Source organism: Macaca nemestrina, chromosome X, assembly GCF_043159975.1.
Source record: "Macaca nemestrina isolate mMacNem1 chromosome X, mMacNem.hap1, whole genome shotgun sequence".
Taxonomy (NCBI): domain Eukaryota; kingdom Metazoa; phylum Chordata; class Mammalia; order Primates; family Cercopithecidae; genus Macaca; species Macaca nemestrina.
Genome location: NC_092145.1, coordinates 1459760 through 1480000, shown reverse-complemented (window position 1 = coordinate 1480000; position 20241 = coordinate 1459760). Strand labels below are relative to the sequence as shown.

Genomic DNA, 20241 nt, shown 5'->3' with positions numbered 1-20241 from the left:
AAACAACCACAATATCATTATGACACTTAAAATAGTTAATGTTAATTGCTTAGTGTGATCAGATGGGTCGGGGGATACATTTTGACAGGATTTCCTGATGGATTAGATGTGCTCTTTGTGTGTGTGTGTGTGTGTGTGTGTGACAGAGAGAGAGAGAGAGGAGAGAGAGAGAGAGAGAGAGAATCAAAAAAGACTTGACAGCTGGAGGATGGATTTGCCATCAGCTGATAACAGAGGCGGCCTTGGGTAGATCTGAGTTTTGGGGACTGTCGGGGGTCTTAGAGAGGTTCGTTTTGAGAGGACTACTAGATAACCAAGGAGAAATGTTGAGATTGATAAATGAATGTGGAGTTTAGAAAAGAGGTCTAATTAAGCATCAAGATTGGAGTTCAAGGCATGAGACTGGATAGAATTCCTGCGGGAGCGAATGTAGTTACAGAGGAGAAGACGTCCTAGGACAGAGCCCTGGGGCACCCCAACATGAAGGGTGGGAACCCAGTGAGAGTGCCTGGGCAGGAGTAGCCAGCAAGATAGGGAGGAAACCAGGAGAAGGGGCTGTTCTGGAAGCCAAGGGTGGAGTGCAGTGGCGCAATCTCAGCTCACTGCAACCTCCACCTCCTGGGTTCAAGCAATTCTCCTGCTTTGGCCTCCCGAGTAGCTGGGACTACAGGCGCGTGTCATGTCACCACACCCTGCTAATTTTTTTTTTTTTTTTTTTTTTTTGAGACGGAGTCTTGCTTTGTCGCCTAGGCTGGAGTGCAGTGGCACAATCTCGGCTCACTGCCAGCTCCGCCTCCCGGGTTCACGCCATTCTCCTGCCTTAGCCTCCCGAGTAGCTGGGGCTACAGGCGCCCGCCTCCACGCCTGGCTAATTTTTTATATTTTTAGTAGAGACAGGGTTTCACCGTGTTAGCCAGGATGATCTCGATCTCCTGACCTCATGATCTGCCTGCCTCGGCCTCCCAAAGTGCTAGGATTACAGGCGTGAGCCACCGTGCCCGGCAATTTTTTTTTTTTTTTTTTTTTTTTAGTAGAGGCAGGGTTTCACCATGTTAGCCAGGATGGTGTCTATCTCCTGACCTTGCGATCGGCCTGCCTCGGCCTCCCAAAGTGCTGGGATTACAGGCATGAGCCACCGCGCCCTGCCAGACATTTTAATCTCACAGTTCTGGAGACTAGAAGTCCAAAACCAAAGGGTTAGCAAGCCCACACCCTCAAAGGCTCTAAGAGGGCGATCCTCCCTTGACTCTCCCAAGCTTCTGATGGCCCCATTTATTCCTGGGCTTGTGGCTGCTTCACTCCAGTCTCCGAGGCAGTCCCGACATGGCCTCCTCCCCTTGCATCTCCCCCTGGCTTCTCTCTTCTGTCTCTCATAAAGACACTGGTTGTTGGATTTAGGGCCCAACCACGTCACCCAGAATGATCTCATCATGAGATCCTACATCTTCAAAGACCCTTTTCCTAAATCACATTTATATGTTCCAGGGGTTGGAACATGGGCATGTCTTTTCGCGGGGCTGCCATTCAGCCTACTACACTGGATGAGGGGCCGATACCCTCCACTTCTCCTGCTTGGAGGTGTGTAGGGAGTCAGGATTCCCAGCATACTGACATCTCCCTCCACAAACAGTCCTCTTGTGACTCTCCCACCTCTGGTGAAATTCATCTGTTTCCAGCCTGGAGATAGGCCTTTCCAAGTCCCACATGGGTGGTACAGCACCTCCCTTTGGAATGGGAGTATCTGCTGCCCCTTAGACTGAAAACCCACTTTAGCATCCTGATACACTAGGCGAATTATCAGCATTCTGTTTAAAATGTAGCCCCAGAACTCATAGGCTCGTTCTGGTGGGTAAGGATGTGGGTCTCCTGTGACTCCCCTGCTGCCTTTCTCTTTCAGCCCCTGCCCTGTTGGATGAGCAGGCACCTCTGGAAGAGCCAACTGTGTGAGATGGTGCAGCCCAGTGGTGGCCCGGCAGCAGATCAGGACGTGCTGGGTGAAGAGTCTCCTCTGGGGAAGCCAGCCATGCTGCACCTGCCTTCAGAGCAGGGCGCTCCTGAGACTCTCCAGCGCTGCCTGGAGGAGAATCAAGAGCTCCGAGGTGAGGAAAGAGTCAGGGGATCCGACCCTGCTGAGGGGAAGGCATCTTCTCCCCACCTGCACCTCTGTGTTTCCTGGGCCTGGGGTGGGGATGTGCTGCCTTCCCTCTTGGTTTCAGGAAGTAGACTCTGAGATGCAGATTAGCAGGGAGGAAGTTTAGAGTGCTTTCAGGACCAGTACTGGGAAGGGAAAGGAGGGACAGTGGAAGAAGCCGGGGTGGGCAGAGGGAGAAGCACGCTGCCGGGTAGGCTCCAGGACAGCCTTGTTGGACCTTACAGGGAGCTCTGGAGCTGGAATGAACCTTCCAGGTTGGACCAACATGTCCAGGCCTCTGTGTCCCTGCACTGAGCACTCGTGAAGTACTGTCCATCCTGGGACACGGCAGAGTCGGCCCTGGGAAGAGGCGTGGTCTGCCCAGAGAGGGGGTGGGGCCTGTCCTGGAAATGGGCGGGGCATGCCCTGGTAGAGGGGCGTGGTCTGTCTTGGGAAGGAAGGTGTGCGGCCCCCACAGGCAACATTCCTCTGGGGCAGTCCCTGCGCACACCTCAGCGGAGGTGAAGGCTGACTTCCCACATTCAGCGGCTGGGACTGGGGAGTTCTCTCCTAGGCTGCCATCTGGGCGCCCCTCACCCTCGGTGCTGCTCAGCTCCAGGTCGTCGTGGGTTCAGGGCTCAGCTGCACGCTCCTGCCCGCGCCCGGGCGTGATGGCACCCCCAGCCCCTGCCATTCTTCCCCCTCGCCTCCTCTCCCCACCATTGCTCTGCATTGCCCTGGGTTAGCCCAGGGGTGCCAGGTGGCTCCCCACCATACACTCTTGCCTTTCTGCTGCGGCGGCCTTCTAAACCGCCGGTCCCAGAGCTGCAGGGAGGGGCGGCACAGACTCCCCACGTGGCTCATTGTGTGTGGTGCGGCCTGTAGCCCCTTTTGCTTCACCCTTTGGTTCCTGCTGGGGACTCAGGCCAAAGTGTCCACCCCATCGTGGAGGACAACACCCCTTCCTTGCGGGAGTCATCCCTGAGCTGGCACCTCAGTTGTGTCTTCAGTTGGCTCTCCGTGTCCTGGCTGGCTGGCAGCTCCTGGGCGAGGTGGCATGTGCTGTGACTAGTAGAGGCCGCTATCATGGGCCCACTCCCCTGCCTTGTTTGCTGGACTGTGGTCCAAGATGTTATGTGGGGCTCTGTGCTGACAAGTCACATACTCTGTAGGCTTCAGAGAGTGGCTCTGGCTAACACCCTGTGGGAAGGGACAAGACCCATGCCTGGATGTGTCTCCTCTTCCTGTCACGGCAAATCACCTTTCCTTCCATGGAGGAAGGGGTCAGTGCAGTCAGCTTGCTGTCAAGGGGCTGCTTGGTCTGCTCGACAGCGAAGCTGAATTGAAGAGGCCCTGCTGGAGCACGGAGACCCAACACAACCTGCCTGCCCCAGGACAGGGTCCCCCACCTCAGTGCTATCGGCACCTGGAGCTGGAGAATTCTCTTGTGCATTGTGGGTTGTGGAGCAGAGTCCCTGGCCTGTACCTGCTAGATGCCAGTAGCACCTGTCCTGTTGTGTCAGCTAACAATATCCCCAGATATTTATTGCAGAATGACCCCTGGGCGGATACAGTTGTCCCTGGTGAGACCCACTGTATTGAGATCTTCAGAGCACTGGTGCACAGAGAGGTGACAGCTAGACTGAGGGCCTCTGCTCATCCCCAGGAGAGTGCTCTGTTGAGGGGGACTTGAGGGTGAGTGTTGCAGGCCAGCCGTGCTTCCCTTCCAGGCTGTGTGTTCAGCGCAGCAGCTTCCCCCGGGCTTCAGGGGCACAGGGAGGCCTCAAGGCTGTATTGACTCCCCTTGCTCTGCCTGACCTGAGCTTTGTGGGTGGCAAGTGAAACTTGTGTCAGGCCCTGGGCCAAGCCCCCAAGGGCCCAAAAGATGTCTGTCCCGCAAGATGTACATGCTTATGTTTATGGAGGAAGCTGTATTTAGAATGTTTAGGGGGAGATTCACAGAAGAAATTGCATGTCTCTAGTGTGTGACTCCACTTATGAGACATGTCCAGAAGAGGCCAATCTGCAGAGGCAGATGCAGATGAGGAGGGGCCTGGGGAGTGACTGCTAATGGGGTCCCGGAACTGTTCTGGAATTAGATAGTGCGGATGGTTGCGCAACCTGATGGACATGCTGAAAACTGCTGAATTAGTTAAAAAGGTGAATTTGATGTCATGTGAATTTTACCTCAGTTCAAAACATTTTTTAAAAGACAAGTTGCCAGCCAGGTGCAGTGGCTCATGCCTGTAATCCCAGCACTTTGGGAGGCCGAGGCGGGGGTATCACCTGAGCTCAGGAGTTTGAGACCAGTTTGGCCAACATGGTGAAACCCCATCTCTACTACAAAAATTAGCCGGATGTGGTGGCAGACACCTGTAATCCCAGCTACTTGGGAGGCTGAGGCAGGGAGAATTGCTTGAATCTGGGAGGTGGAGGTCGCAGTCAGCCGAGATCGCACCACTGCACTCCAGCCTGGGCGACAGAGTGAGACTCTGTCTCAAAAAAAAAGACAAGTTGCAGATGAGCTGAGCTTTGGGCAGAGCCAGTGGGATTCTAATGGGGGTTGGATGTTGTGCTCATCAGCAAGCAACAGTTAGTTGGTTGAGGGTTTTGATCACGGGGTAGCTACTGCCTTCCCCATTTTATCCAGCTCTGTAGTTGCTATAAAGTTGCTAGAACCTTGGCATATCACTTATCAGTTTTGTCACCTCAGATGGCTCCTTCACTGCTTGGGGTGTCTCCTGGGTGTGGGGCTCTCCTTCCTGTGGCCTCTGCTGACTGCCTGGCAATGGCATATGCTCTGGTGAGGGGAGGACCAGCGGTTTTTCCTGTTTGTTTTCTGCTTTCTCGTTTAACCCTCCTTGTCTTGTACGATGAATGTTGTTGTCTCTGTTCACTATGCAGATGAGGACTTTGAGTCTCAGAGACACCACTAACTTGCCTGGTGCAAGACTTCTGGGCCTCTCAGGCTGCAGCCATCAATGCTGCAGTGACGTTTGCCTGGGAGGCTGACCCTGGGAGTCTGCAGGCGTATTAGGACCCCCTGATCCAGAAGACAGCAGAGATGTAGGCCAGGAAGGACCACTACCGAGCATCTGAGGGCAGGCACACCTCAGACTGACCAGAATACAAATGAATTCGAGTCACTTACAAAGAAAGTGGCATAAGGCCAGGCACAGTGGCTCATGCCTATAATCCCAGCACGTTGGGAGGCCGAGGTGGGAGGATCACTTGAGACCAAGAATGTGAGACCAGCCTGGACAACATAGCAAGATCTTGCCTCTACAAAAGTAAAAATTCAAAAAAGTGGCATTTGACACTTTTTTTTTTTTTTAATTGAGATAGTTTCACTCTGTTCCCCAGGCTGGAGTGCAATGGTGTGATCTCGGCTCACTGCAACCTCCACCTCCCAGGTTCAAGTGATTCTCCTGCCTTAGCCTCCCAAGTAGCTGGGATTACAGGTGTGCGCCACCACGCCCAGCTAAATTTTGTATTTTTATTACAGACGAGGTTTCACCATGTTGGTCAAGCTGGTCTCAGGTAGCTCCTGACCTCAGGTGATCCACCCACCTCAGCCTCCCAAAGTGCTGGGATTACAGGCATGAACCACTGTGCCTGGCCGACACATGCTATTAAGTGAAGCTGATGTGTTTGGTATTGTTTTCTTGTAGAAAGTGAGGGGCATTTGTGTAATGGATTTTGGAAGTGTTTAAAGAAACAAAAGGGAGTGTTGAGACGCCATCCACCCCTGAGAGAAGCTGCATTGGTATTATGGGGGGGAGGGGCACCAGGATGGGTGGCCCCACTTCTGGCCTCTGACTTCCTGAGCCTCAGGCCCATGTGGGCCCAGGCAGGGCCCAGCAGGCCGGGCTGCCCAGCTCCCCTCCACTATCCCCTCTGCCACCAGATGCCATCCGGCAGAGCAACCAGATGCTGCGAGAGCGCTGCGAGGAGCTTCTGCATTTCCAAGCCAGCCAGAGGGAGGAGAAGGAGTTCCTCATGTGCAAATTCCAAGAGGCCAGGAAACTGGTGGAGAGACTCAGCCTGGAGAAGCTCGACCTGAAGAGGCAGAAAGAGCAGGCTCTGCGGGAGGTAGAGCACCTGAAGAGATGCCAGCAGGTAGCCGGGGCAGGGCCAGGTTCTGAAAACCCATGGTGACGCCAGTGTTCCACGAGGGAACTCTTGGTCGGGGTCTCCCAAAGCACCCTGGGGCTCAGTGCTGTGCTGGGAGGGCTCAGAACTCAGAAAAGCCGTCACACTCTGAGTTCCGGTTTATTACAAGGAAAGGACACAGGTCACGGTGAGCGAAGGCTCAGGGTGCACAGGACAGGCTCCAGGACAGACCAGGCGTGAGCTTCAGTGGCTCCTCGCCCAGGGCACAACAGGTGTTGTGCCGACAGCACCTGTTTCTCTCAGCAACAGTGTGGGACAGCATGCACGGAGTCATAACTAGGGAAGCTCACCCCAGCCGTGGCGGCCAGGGTTTCCATGGGGGGTGGGCTGTGTAGGCGTGGAGCGCCTGTGTGGCCAACCCTGGTCACTCGGGCTACAGCCACCAGAGGTCCAGCTGTGTGGCCCAGGGCTCCCCCATAAATCGTGTGGTTAGCACAGACCCCCTGGTTTCAGGGCCTTTGTGTGTGGGCTTGGCTGATTGCAGGATCCTGGCGATGTTAGTCAGGAAGGGGCTGTGCTGCCTTTGAGGGGCAAGGTGGGGAGAAGTGGTGGAGAGGAAACTTGCTGGCGGGTACCTGGCACTTGCCACAGCCAGGTTCCGCTCCCCTGGGAAAAGGCGTGGATGGTGGGCTGTGCACGCCACTCCACTCAGGGCTTGGAGCGCCTGGCTTAAGGTGTTGATTTCCTGTGTGGGAAGTGGATGAGTTTTCTACAGCTGCCGTGACCAAGCACCACAGACTTCGGCGAGGCCGAAGCCCCAGAAACATATGGCCTCCCGGTTCCGGAGGCCTGGAGGCTGAGCTAGCGGTGGTGTCCCCAGGGTGGGCTCCCGGCCAGGGACATGAGGGAGCGGCCTTCCAGGCCTCTCCCCGGCGCTGGGGGCCCCCGGCGGCGCCTCTCCAGCCTCCGCCTCCGTCATCCCGTGGCCTTGTCCCCGCGGGCCTCTGTGCCTGTCCTCCTCTTTTGACAAGAACACCGGAGATACACAAAGATACACAAAAGCGGGCCTTTGTTGAAGCTGGGAAAAGAGATTTTCTTCAGAAATCTCCCCCGCTCACGGGGGAGAGAGCTGAGCTCCGTTCCCGCCCCAGCAGAGGCGGCATGGCCTTGCGAAGGGAGGATGAGGGAGTCGGGAGGGGGCGAGTGGAGGCTCAGGTGAAAGATGACGGGGCAGCCAGCGTCCGTGCCACGAGGCCAGCCGTGTGTGGGAGCTGCCGGTGCTTACCAAGGTTGGGATTCTTCCCTCCCGTGGAGACTGGGAGACCGGGCCCCGTGCCTCCTGAGGTTTCCATTTCCAAGGAGTGGCTGCCTCGGGAAAGACCCTGGGTTGTGGGTGCTACACAGATGTCTCAAAGGGACAGGCTAAGCCCTTGCTAGTAAATGCTGTAAGAAGGGGAGGTCAGGTGTTGGCCGGAACAGACAGTAAATGCTTTGGACAGCCCTGAGCGTTTCCAGACGGGAACTCACTCAAAAGGGGGCCGGGGCGTCCCAGGGGCGCGGCCTTAGGCTCCCAGAGGCCCCGTGAGGTGGTGGCCGGGTGTCTTCGTGCAGGGGTTTGAGTGGAGCGTGCCTGCCGAGACGTTCTGCAGTTCCCAGTGTTTAACAAAATTCAGTGTCCACTCTTTGATTTGCAAAAACTCTCCCATCCTAGCGGCCCCGGGTGTGGACTGGGGCCTGTGTTTACTTTGCCCTGTTCGTGCCTGACCTCCTTTTGCCCCAAGTCTCAGAGAGGCTGAGAGAGATCCCCTGCTGGGGCTGCAGCCGCAAGGCCACCGGGTTCAGCCCTCAAGGCCTGCTTGCCGGGGCAGTGACTAAGCCGTTGACAACCTCAAGGCAGCTTTGTGCTCCTTCGTCTCTTTGGGGATCTCTTTTGGCCCCATCTGTGTGTCTCACCCTGTGGCGGAGGGTTAAGGTGGGCAGCTGGGGAGGGTTGGGTGGCCCTTGGGCTCATGAGGCCCCAGGGCACCCAGGTTTGGGGGTGCCGAGGGCAGGAAAAAAGGCCTCATGGTGCGCAGGCCTCAGCCTCTTGCGGGTTGCCCCGGGGCTTGTGGATGGCAGGAGTGGGCCGCTGGGGAGAAGGCAGTGCTGACAGGAAGTGGCTTTTTCTCCTGCAGCAGATGGCTGAGGACAAGGCCTCTGTGAAAGCCCAGGTGACATCCTTGCTCGGGGAGCTGCAGGAGAGCCAGAGTCGCCTGGAGGCTGCCACTAAGGAATGCCAGACTCTGGAGGGTCGGTGAGTCGTGGGAGCCAGCTCCGGAGACCCCTTCCAGGGTTTCCAAAAGCATGAGGTGGGTTTAGGGGCTTCCAGGCTGCTCCTTGATGAGGCTAGACCGGGGCAGGCTGCGTAAACACGTTGGGGCAGGTGTCAGGAGAGGTCTGGGCCAGGCATCCGGGACCTGGGTCCCAGCCAGCTCTCCGCACTCTGTGACCCTTTGATGGAGTTTGGATTATTTCCTTAGGAGGCATTTTGGGGGCCCTGAGCCCACACCCACGGTGTCTAGTTCTCTGGAAGGACTTCTGGGACCGGTGCACGGTTGCCCGCGTGGCTGAGGTAGATGACAGTTTTGGAAAAGGGCACAGGGCAGGAGCCGCCAGGGCAGGAGCCGCGGGGGGAGTTGGAAAAGCCCTGTCCCAGCCTCCCACCGCCCTGCGAGCGGCACAGTGAGACGCGCCTCCCACACGGGCCATGTTCCTGCCCAGAGATGCCCACTAGACACTTGGCGCCCTGGGTGTTTACCGGGGACAGGTCCTGTGAGCGCCCTCTGCCAGGCAGGTACCTAAATCTCCGACTCCCAGCAACAGAGTGGGTGCTCATGGCAACCACGTTGTTCCTACAAATGGCGCAGGTGCAGGGACCGCCCTGACCACTAGGGAAAGTGTCACTGTGTCAAGGGAACTTTACCAGCCAAGGGCCAACCTTGCCAACCAGTGGCCTCAGGCCTGCTGGTTACTCTCTTTTGCAAAGGGGTCTTGGTTCTTGTGAGTGGGACCATTGGGTCAAAGGGCAGGGAGGTTTCTGTGGTTCTCATTCGGCCCTGCTTCTGCCCTCCAGACAGATGGATCAGCTGCCAGGGGGGCCCCGGCCACCCCAGCACAGTAGGCGGTCAGGGTGTACTTGGGGCAGCCGGCAGGGCAGAGGGGAGGGGAGCTCGACCCAGGCTCTGATGGGCAGAGGGAGCCCGTGCAGGGTGTGGGGGCAGCATGCGGGCAGGCGTGGAGGGGAGAGCCAAGAAGCAGAGTTGGGGTGACTAGAGAAGGGCCGTGTCTGCCTGTGGCCAGAGGGCACCCAGGACCTGCACAGAAGCACCCACCATCATCCCTGCAGTGAGGCTGTGTGGTGGGCTGAGGCCAGACCCTGGAAACTGGAGGTTAAGGGAGCTGTAGGGGGGCAGGTGTGGGAACTGAGCATCCGAGCAGGTGGTCTGGGACTCCAGCAGAGCTCTGGGCAGCACCAGGGATGGGGCCGAGTCCTAGTCGGCGTTGAGCTCAGTGCTTGCACGCCCAGGTGGGCAGTCTCTCACTTTTGGAACAACAGTCTCTCCTGACCCCTCCACTGAGACTTCTTTTGCTGGAGCCCCCAGCAACCCCCCATTGGAACTCCACAGGCAGTTCCAAGGGCTCCTCTCATCTGGCCCCAGCACTGCGGGATGCAGGTGACCCCATCCTTTTCTCGGACCACCCCCTTCCCCTGGCTTCCAGGTCTCCTTGGCATCTTGACCCTGTACTTGGTCACCTGCTGGGCCCCTACATTGAAGCAAACACGTCTCAAGCAAAGCTCCTCACCTGCTGCTCCCACCTGGCCCCCTGCAGTTGTCCTTGTGTCTGGTGACGGTGCCTCCACCCTGCTGCCTGGCTTCAGCTCACGGTCACAGAGTGTTCAGAGCCGACCCCCACCCCCCCGCCCATGCCCTGCGCATAGCCCCTCCTCTCCCCGTTTGTCCTCCCTGAGTCTGCTCTTTCCCTGTGCCAGGGCCCGGGCGGCCAGCGAGCAGGCGCGGCAGCTGGAGAGTGAGCGTGAGGCACTGCAGCAGCAGCACAGCGTGCAGGTGGACCAGCTGCGCATGCAGGGCCAGAGCGTGGAGGCCGCACTCCGCATGGAGCGCCAGGCTGCCTCGGAGGAGAAGTGAGTCAGCCGGGGCGGGGCCGCACCACGGGGTCTGTGGTTCTACACTTGATCTTAGCCAAAAGGCCGAGAAGTGTTGGGTCCATGGTTCTTTCTGCCTTCTGAGGAGTCCTTCAGATTCTGTCTGTGGCTGCGGGCCCATTCTGTCCCTTAGCCTTGCTAACAGTAGAGGCGACTATGATGACACCCGGTTTGTCTTTGACACAATCATGCCCTCTGCTATCCAGACCACGTCTCACTGCCTGTCCACACGTGGCCTTTTTTGTAGTTTTTTTTCCTAGCCACTAGGTCATCAGGGGACTTGTCCTTTAAAACCCCATCTAGGCTGGGTGCCGTGGCTCACGCCTGTAATCCCAAACACTTTGGGAGGCCAAGGTGGGTGGATGGCTTAAGCCCAGGAGTTCAAGACCAGCCTGGGCAACAGAAAGACAACAAAAATACCTCAAGCCTCCCTTCTACCGGCATCCAATCTGGGACCTCAGGTTCCTGTCCTTGGCGTGCCTTTTGAGTCTCCTTTAGAACAGTTCCCCTGCCTTTCTGAGCTGTTTGTGAAGTTCACAGTTTTGAAGAGTGCAGGGTAGTTCCATTGTATTATTACTATTAATTATTATTATTACTATTACTATTGTTATTTTCAAGACAGGGTCTTGCTCTATCGTTCAGGCTGGAGTGCAGTCACATTATCTCAGCTTACTGTACCTTCTGCCTCTTGGGCTCAAGCGATCCTCCCAACTAGCCGGGACTATAGGCACAGGCCAGCACACCTGGCTAATTTTTGTATTTTTGGTAGAGGTAATGTTTTCCCATGTTGCCCAGGCTGGTCTTGAACTCCTGAGCTCAAGCGATCCTCCCGCCTTGGCTTCTCAAAACGTTGGGATTACGGGTGTGAGCCACCGCATCTGGCCGCGATTTTATTATAAACATTTTAAAATACTAGCTTTTAGGAAAACGACATTAACTGCCTGGTGACCAGTCCAGCGCTCTGCTTTAGAGCTGACAGCCTCAGGAGTCCTCACACAGCCTTGGAAGACCCCATTCCAGGCCTGTGATGCGAGGGAGGGAAGGGAGCGGGTAGAGTTGGAAGCAGGCAGGAACTGTGACTGGACTGGGATGAGGTGGTTTCTCCAGCAAAAGCTCCTTTTCCTCAGGCGGAAGCTGGCCCAGTTGCAGGTGGCCTATCACCAGCTCTTCCAAGAATACGACAACCACATCAAGAGCAGCCTGGTGGGCAGCGAGCGGAAGCGAGTAAGTGCGGCTGCCGGGGCTCTAGGGCTGGCCTTGTCTCTTCCTCTCCCCGCTTCCCTGAACCTTGAGAATGGGCTTCTGGGAGGGACGCTTGACTTGCCTTAGACCTTTATCAGGCTGCAGCTGTGACAGCTCAGGGAAGCTGTGGGGAGATGGCAACCCCGGGATGTGGCTCTCAGGAGTGTGAGCAGGCCACCATAATAGGGGGCTGGACCAGAGCCTTGGGATGCTCCCTCTGTGGGGCTGGGGATATCTTGTCTCCATGGACATTCCCTCTTGCCAGCCATCGCCATCTAGGCACCTGGCTCAGCTTCCCCCAAGCCAAGGTAAGCCCGGCAACATTTCCACCCCAGTGTTGGTTGGGAGCCTTTTCCTAGTTTGTCCTCATCAGACCTAAGCTGGGTGCAGTTTGCTAGCGATCACGTTTTAGCAGGACACCATCAATCGTAAGTGTACCCAGAGGAGATTTATAAGGACAAAGCCTGAAGCCAGGTCACGTGGGGAAGAGTTAGCTACAAAACTGGCCACTTAATTTCTGGAGGGAAGCGTTGGTGGGGTGTGTCTGCGTGTGTCTCAGGGAGCTGGGGATGCCTGTGTGGGAGGAGTGCACCTCTGACCAGGTGGCAGAGTGGAAGGACTGAGGACTCTCAGCTTAGCTGTGCACGTGGCGGGCACAGGACCGGCTCGCTGTGAGTGGGTGTGGCCTGTGTCCTATGAAGGGTGGGAGGAAGGCTGTGCAGCTGGGGGTTCTGGGAAGGGAATGTCGGCCTGGCTGGAAGGTTGTGCCAGATGACCTCAGCGGCCTCTTCAGTCCTGAAAAAAACCTCAGCATCTCCTCCTCTGTCGTTTTGGGCCGTGACAGGACGCAGTCTTCTCCCTGTGCACGCTGAGATCCTGCAATGGGCCCTCAAATCAGGGGCTGGCATCACCCAGCTTGGTCAACCACGGCCACTCTTTCGTCCTTCTCAGTTCTTCTCAGCCAGCCTCGCCCCGGGCCGACGAGGCTCCGTCAGCTCCCCTTGCCCGTCTTTAGGGAATGCAGCTGGAAGATCTCAAGCAGCAGCTCCAGCAGGCCGAGGAGGCCCTGGTGGCCAAACAGGAGGTGATCGATAAGCTGAAGGAGGAGGCCGAGCAGCACAAGATTGTGATGGAGACCGTTCCGGTGCTGAAGGCCCAGGTGAGGGCCCTCCTCTCTGGCCCACCCTGGCACTGGGACCTGGAGTGCCTCTTTGGCGTCTCTTTTTTTTTTTTGCTTTTTGAGACGGAGTTTTGCTCTTGTTGTCCGGGCTGGAGTGCAGTGGCACGATCTTGGCTCACTGCAACCTCTGCCTCCCGGGTTCAAACGATTCTCTTGCCTCAGCCTCCTGAGTAGCTGGGCTTACAGGCGCCTGCCACCACGCCCGTCTAATTTTTGTATTTTTAGTAGAGACAGGGTTTCACCGTGTTGGCCCGGCTGGTCTCGAACTTCTGGCCTCAGGTGATCTGCCCACCTCAGCCTTCCAAAGTTCTGGGATTACAGGCGTGAGCCACCGTGCCTGGCCTCTTTGGCATCATTTTGTAGTGGCCTTTCGTAAGCTTCTGAACCACTTGTGCTGCTCCTTAGACCTCTCGGTGAGCTTGGCGTTACTCGCCGGCGTGTCTGTTTCCTCTGCGCCGCTGGGGGCTCTGGGAGGGCAGCAGTGGGCTCTGCTTTGTTCCTATGGTGCGCGGCACAGTGCCTGGTGGGTGGCTGGCTTGTGGCGGGCACATCCCTTTCTGTTGGATTTGCCAGGCGGACATCTACAAGGCGGACTTCCAGGCTGAGAGGCAGGCTCGGGAGAAGCTGGCCGAGAAGAAGGAGCTCTTGCAGGAGCAGCTGGAGCAGCTGCAGAGGGAGTACAGCAAACTGAAGGCCAGCTGTCAGGAGTCGGCCAGGTGGGCCTCTGAGAACGTGCCCGTGTAAGCAGTGGGTGCGACACTGGGGGGTCGCCAGTGGTGACCGCAGGAGACGGATGGCTCCTGGTGTTCTGGGTTAGGGCTCACTGTGGTCCCTCTCCTCTCACCTGAGCTTCCAAGAGCTTCTTTGACACTAGTCCAGCCAAGGAGCTTTACAGAAACGCGTGCCTTGACTGGACGGTTTCTGTTTTCAAAGGATCGAGGACATGAGGAAGCGGCATGTTGAGGTCTCCCAGGCCCCCTTGCCCCCCGCCCCCGGTGAGTGAGTGAGCACTGGGCCTGTGGGAGGAGGTGGGTGGGGAGGGCAGGTGCTGCGCCGCGGGAGGTCACAGTTCAACCTTCCTGTCGCTCTCCGGAGACTTGACGGCGGGAGCTCGTATAGGCCACCCCATCGGTAGCCCACCCCCTTCCCCGAGGCTAAGGGAGGCGTGCCGTGGTATCGGCGGCTCCTGGTTTTACATGAGTGGCCTGTGAGACCAGGCCTGCCATTGACAGTCCTGCCAGGTCTCCGTCCCCTTCCATCCTCCCCTTCCCTCTGACTCTTCTCTTTTCCCAGCCTACCATCCTCCCCTTCCCTCTGACTCTTCTCTTTTCCCAGCCTACCTCTCCTCTCCCCTGGCCCTGCCCAGCCAGAGGAGGAGCCCCCCTGAGGAGCCACCTGACTTCTGCTGTCCCAAGTGCCAGTATCAGGCCCCTGATATGGACACCCTGCAGATACATGTCATGGAGTGCATTGAGTAGGGCCGGCCAGTGCAAGGCCACTAGCTGCCGAGGACATGCCCAGGACCGTGCAGTCTGCGCTTTCCTCTCCCACCTGCCTAGCCCAGGATGAAGGGCTGGGTGACCACAACTGGGATGCCACCTGGACCCCCACCCAGGAGCTGGCCGCGGCGCCTTACGCTTCAGCTCTTGGTCCACCGGTCGCCTCTTTTAGGGTAGATGCGGCCCTGATCAGGCCTGACTCGCTGCTCTTTTTGTTCCCTTCTGTCTGCTTGAACCACTTGCCTCGGGCTAATCCCTCCCTCTTCCTCCACCCCGCACTGGGGAAGTCAAGAATGGGGGCCTGGGGCTCTCAGGGAGAACTGCTTCCCCTGGCAGAGCTGGGTGGCAGCTCTTCCTCCCAACGGACACCGACCCACCCACCGCTGTGCCCTGGGAGTGCTGCCCTCGTACCGTGCACACGGGTGCTCTCCTTTTGGGCTGCATGCTATTCCATTTTGCAGCCAGACCGATGTGTATTTAACCAGTCACTATTGATGGACATTTGGGTTGTTTCCAATGTTTTTGTTACCATAAATAATGGCGTAGTAAAAATCCTTGTGCATTAGTTGTGCGTATCTTTGGCATAGATTCTGAGAAGTGACACCACTGAGTATGGGCGATGGGGTAGATGGTACCTGAGCCCCTTCCTCCTTGGAGCTTGGTCTCCCGTCTCTCCCCACCCCCTATTTCCCTAGCCTTGCCAAGGAGGAGGTGGGAAAGCCCGTTTGGGTTTTTGTCATTCGCTAGGCCATGCAGTTCTCCGTCAAGTGTGAGCTTCAGCATCTTTTCTGAGACTTAAGGATGCTTTTTAGTTCTGCTTGTGAATGGGCTGCTCATATCATATGTATATATGTATGTATATGTGTATATATGTGTGTGTGTGTATATACATATATATATATATATATATATATATTTTTTTTTTTTTTTCTCCTTTTTTTTTTGAGACAGAGTTTTGCTCTTCTCACCCAGACTGGAGTGCAGTGGCGCAATCTCAGCTCACTGCAACCTCCGCCTCCTGGGTTCAAGCGATTCTCCTGCCTCAGCCTCCCTAGTAGCTGGGACTACAGGTGCCTGCCACCACGCTCGGCTAATTTCTGTATTTTTAGTAGAGACGGGGTTTCACCATATTGGCCAGGCTGGTCTCGAATTCCTGACCTCAGGTGATCCACCTGCCTTGGCCTCCCAAAGTGCTAAGATTACAGGTGTGAGCCACTGTGCCCGGCCAATTTTTGTATTTTTAGTAGAGACAGGGTTTCACCATGTTGGCCAGGCTGGTCTCAAACTCCTGACCTCAGGTGATCTGCCTGCCTCGGCCTCCCAAAGTGCTAGGATTACAGGCGTGAGCCACGGTGCCCCGCTGGGCTGCTCATATCTTTTATCCATTTGTCTACTGGGTTGTTGTCTTTTGTTGCTCAGCTTTTAGAAACTCTTTGTCCATGAGCAGGATTAGCTTTGTGCCTGTGATAGAAATTGCAGATATCTTTTCCTGCTTTGACCTTGCTACTAGTGTTTCTTTGTTTTTTGTTTTGAGACAAGGTCTCTGTCTGTCACCCAGGCGGGAGTGTAGTGGCACAATCAGAGCTCACCGCAGCCTTGATCTCCCGAGCTCCAGCAGTCCTCCTGCCTCGGCCTTGCGAGTAGCTGGGATCACAGGCGCGGGCCACCACACCCTGCTAAACTACTGTGCTTCTCGGCCTCGAAGTTTTTTTTTCTTTGTGTAGTCACATTTATCCATTTTTTTCCCCTTTTACTACTTTTGAGTTTGGAGTCGTCATGACCACCTCGTGGTCTGATGGAAGGATGCTTCACACACAAGCACTTTTCTTTTTCCAACACCGAAGCATGCTCTTGTCTTCACCAAGAGTGTTGCTGCTCAGTGTGACCGGTGGTGGCTGTTTCATCACATTCCAGAAGTTTGTGATGCCGTTTCCTACACTGGCCCCAATTATGAAGAACAGACGACTCTACTTGTTTTACAAGATTCTGGAAATTTCCTAGGATGTCAGAGCCCTGGGCATTAACCCTGCAATTGTAGCAAAGGAAACAAAGTTGGAAGTTGACTCCCCAGCACCCGGGCCTGCCTTCCTGCCCTCCTCCAAGCTGCCCTGGTTGGGAACGGGATGTTGTGAATCCACCCCGAGGCTTCCTCACAGGGCTTCTTCCTGCTATTTGACAGTGTGAGGCTGGCTAGAATTGGGGTATGAAGCCTTCTAAAAATTAACCTGGCCTGAGGGCTTTCTCAGCATCTGGGGGTGGGGTGTGGCGGGGAGTGATCTTTCCCCTTCTTCAAGCCAGGTGTCCATCAGGTTGTACTTGGGAAACTGAAAGGCACAGACAGCTGCTCTGCTCACGGGTGCTGCACTTAATTCCTAATCTTGCAATTTTTCTACAAGAGCACTTTACATTTTTTTTTTGGAGGGAGGGTGTATGAGTGGACTGTGGCTGCTGTAACAAAGCACTGCACACTTGGGGCTGAAAACAACAGAAACTCCTTCACAGTGTTGGAAGCCAGAGTCTGCAGTCAAGTTGTCAGCAAGGCTGGTTTCGTTTCTTTTTCTTTCTTTCTTTCTTTTTTTTTTTTTTTTTTTTGATAGAGTCTTGCTCTGACACCCAGGCTGGAGTGCAGTGGCGCCATCTCAGCTCACTGCAATTTCCGCCTCCAGGGTTCAAGCAATTCTTGTGCCTCAGCCTCCCGAGTAGCTGGGATTACAGGTGCCTGCCACCACATCCTGCAAGGCTGGTTTCCTCTGCAGGCGCCAAGAGAGTCATTTACGGGCCTCTGTCTCAGCCTCTGCTGGTTGCTTATAGAGCCATCACCCCAGTCTCTGCCTCTGTCATCACACAGTCTCTTCCTCTTCGTCTGTGTCTTCCCTTTTGTCTCATAAAGGACACCAGTCACTGGATGTAGGGCCCACATGGATAATCCAGGATGATCTCCTCATCTCGGCATTCTTTACATCTGGAAAGACCCTTTTCCCAAAGAAGGTCACACCCATGAGATATGCACGTATCTCTTCAGGGCCACCACACCACCCAGTATGGGGACATCCTCCAGAGCACACAGATGAGGGCAAATGCAGCAGCAGTGCCTGGGAGCTGGAAGAACCCACCGCCCTGCCTCCTTCCTCCTCTGGTAGCACGGTGTAGGGTTGACCGTATACCAGACACCAAGGATTTAAAACCATACCATTTGCCCGGAAGTAAGGCATTCGAAGGTTTTCCTTTTCGGCTTTACTTAGGTTGAGCTTCCAGAACAACTGGTCGGATCACTCTTGGGAGGGAACCAGCCTGCCTGCCCTATTGGCTGCGGCCCCTTGATGCACAAACCAGAACCCCGTTCCTCCTGGAGCTTGTGGCGTTCTCTGGTGTTTATGCGCGCTCCCCCTCCTGCCAACCAACGCACGAGAGCAGTGCGGGTGACCAGTAAGCACAGTGAGAAGGTGTTTCGCCCTCATCGGTAACTAAAACACCACCAAGTCCAACAGCAAGCAAAAAGTGATCTGAAAATGGCAACTGACGAAGCCCTAGGTGAGCGCTCTGCCGGCAAGGTGCAGGACGGAGGCCTTGCAATGCCGTCCCTTCCGAGGGGGCCATTTGCTGGGATGGAGCAAGCCCGTAGGCAGCGTCCTCAGCCCTGGTGTGTAACCGTAAGAGAGAGTCGGGCACTCACGATGACTCTGGCTTTGGGGAGGCGCTTCACTTCATCGTTTGTAGCTGCCAAAGGTCGGGGTAAGATAAGAGGCTGCATATGTAACGACGTGGCCCGGCACAGCTGGCATTTCGAACATCTCACACGCAACATGCCTTATAGCATGTTGGTGTGAACAGGCCAGGTGCCAAACTTATGGATAAAGCGTGACCCCAGTAGAGAAGTAAAAGCTCTGAGTGCACACCCTGCTAACATTTGGAGGGACGTGAGTAGCTGGGTGGCCAGTAATGAGAAGTTTCCCTTACATGTTAATATATTTCCTAAATGCTTATAATTTGCACGCATTCCTTTGATACACACAGAATACGTCTTCCCACACAGTCGCTCGGGTGTTAACGCAGCTTGGTTTTCTTCTGTGCCAGTGGCAGGGAAGAGCTCGCTGTTGACACGGCCACCCAGCAAGGCACGGGCGGGGGCTTACCGTGTCTCCTGGGGCTGCCGTGACCAAGCACCACAGACTTTGGCGAGGCCGAAGCCCCAGAAACGTGTGGCCTCCCGGTTCCGGAGGCCTGGAGGCTGAGCTAGCGGTGGTGTCCCCAGGGTGGGCTCCCGGCCAGGGACATGAGGGAGCGGCCTTCCAGGCCTCTCCCCGGCACTGGGGGCCCCCGGCGGCGCCTCTCCAGCCTCCACCTCCGTCATCCCGTGGCCTTGTCCCCGCGGGCCTCTGTGCCTGTCCTCCTCTTTTGACAAGAACACCGGAGATACACAAAGATACACAAAAGCGGGCCTTTGTTCAAGCTGGGAAAAGAGATTTTCTTCAGAAACCCCCGCTCACGGGGGAGAGAGCTGAGCTCCGTTCCCGCCCCAGCAGAGGCGGCATGGCCTTGCGAAGGGAGGATGAGGGAGTCGGGAGGGGGCGAGTGGAGGCTCAGGTGAAAGATGACGGGGCAGCCAGCGTCCGTGCCACGAGGCCAGCCGTGTGTGGGAGCTGCCGGTGCTTACCAAGGTTGGGATTCTTCCCTCCCGTGGAGACTGGGAGACCGGGCCCCGTGCCTCCTGAGGTTTCCATTTCCAAGGAGTGGCTGCCTCGGGAAAGACCCTGGGTTGTGGGTGCTACACAGATGTCTCAAAGGGACAGGCTAAGCCCTTGCTAGTAAATGCTGTAAGAAGGGGAGGTCAGGTGTTGGCCGGAACAGACAGTAAATGCTTTGGACAGCCCTGAGCGTTTCCAGACGGGAACTCACTCAAAAGGGGGCCGGGGCGTCCCAGGGGCGCGGCCTTAGGCTCCCAGAGGCCCCGTGAGGTGGTGGCCGGGTGTCTTCGTGCAGGGGTTTGAGTGGAGCGTGCCTGCCGAGACGTTCTGCAGTTCCTAGCACCATCATTTTCTCCTCCTCAGACCCCTTGGTTCTCCTCCCATGCCCCGGCAGCTGCTTCGCAGGCTCCTTGCTGGTTCCTTTGTCTCCGAGCTGAGTCCTGAATTCTCTTCCTCTCCTTGCTCTGACGCCCCCCACTTCGTGACGTCGTCCATCTTCAAGGCATTGATGCTGATGACAGATTTCTATCTTCCAGTCCTGATCTGTTCCTTCATGAAAATGAGCCCAGTAGCCCGTCGAAGCCAGAACTGGACTTTTAGCCCCCACCCCCTGCCAACTCTGCCCTTTCCCTTATCCCCAGTTGCTTAAGCCAAAGTGGATTCCTCTTCCTCTCATGATCCAAACTCCTGAGTCCCTTCACCTTTTGCCTAGACTATCACGGCAACCTCATTGCTGCTTTCACAGTGGAGAGCGTGGGCTCCCTGTGATCTACTCTCCACACGGCAGCTGGTGTCATCTGGTAAACCCTTGCTGAAACCCTCCCATGCCCTTCAGTTGCCCTGGAAACCTGAACTCCATCCGCAGCCTGGCTCCCAGAGCCCCCACGCCACTGGCACTCACGTTATGTCCCTCTCCTGCTGGCCCGCTGCACCCAGCCGCACCACATGCTGGCCGTACCACATACACGCTGGCCAATTTTGGCCCTTCCTCGAACACACGGCGCTTGTACCTGTTGTCCCCTCATCTTTGCATGGCCGATTTCTTTTTCTCATTCAGCTCTAAGTTTAAATCTTCAACAGTTCTAAGTGGATCACCTTCTTCACCTTAAAGTCCTCATCCTAAATCACACTGCGCTGTTTTAACTCCCTGCTTGGCAGTCCAAATGGCCTCATTTATTCTGCTTTGT

General features: G+C 56.1%; 1 protein-coding gene across 8 annotated transcripts in view; it reads left to right on the top strand.

Annotated features, from left to right (window-relative positions):
- The window catches only part of LOC139355300 (inhibitor of nuclear factor kappa B kinase regulatory subunit gamma), a 33992-nt gene that overhangs the window by 7920 nt on the left and 5831 nt on the right, over positions 1-20241 (top strand). For 2 of the 8 annotated variants that reach the window (XM_071088756.1, XM_071088750.1), the window contains exons 2-10: positions 1898-2099; positions 6039-6250; positions 8419-8537; positions 10275-10427; positions 11576-11672; positions 12706-12849; positions 13444-13586; positions 13804-13865; positions 14206-14934. In XM_071088756.1, the coding sequence (XP_070944857.1) occupies positions 1898-2099; positions 6039-6250; positions 8419-8537; positions 10275-10427; positions 11576-11672; positions 12706-12849; positions 13444-13586; positions 13804-13865; positions 14206-14348 (1275 nt within the window). In that variant the 3' untranslated portion in view covers positions 14349-14934. Of the gene's footprint in view, positions 1-1897; positions 2100-2376; positions 3827-5802; positions 5898-6038; positions 6251-8418; positions 8538-10274; positions 10428-11575; positions 11673-12705; positions 12850-13443; positions 13587-13803; positions 13866-14205; positions 14935-17259; positions 18580-20241 lie in introns of those variants that run through there. The other 6 variants (XM_071088752.1, XM_071088753.1, XM_071088751.1 and 3 more) reach the window with 6 other exon arrangements.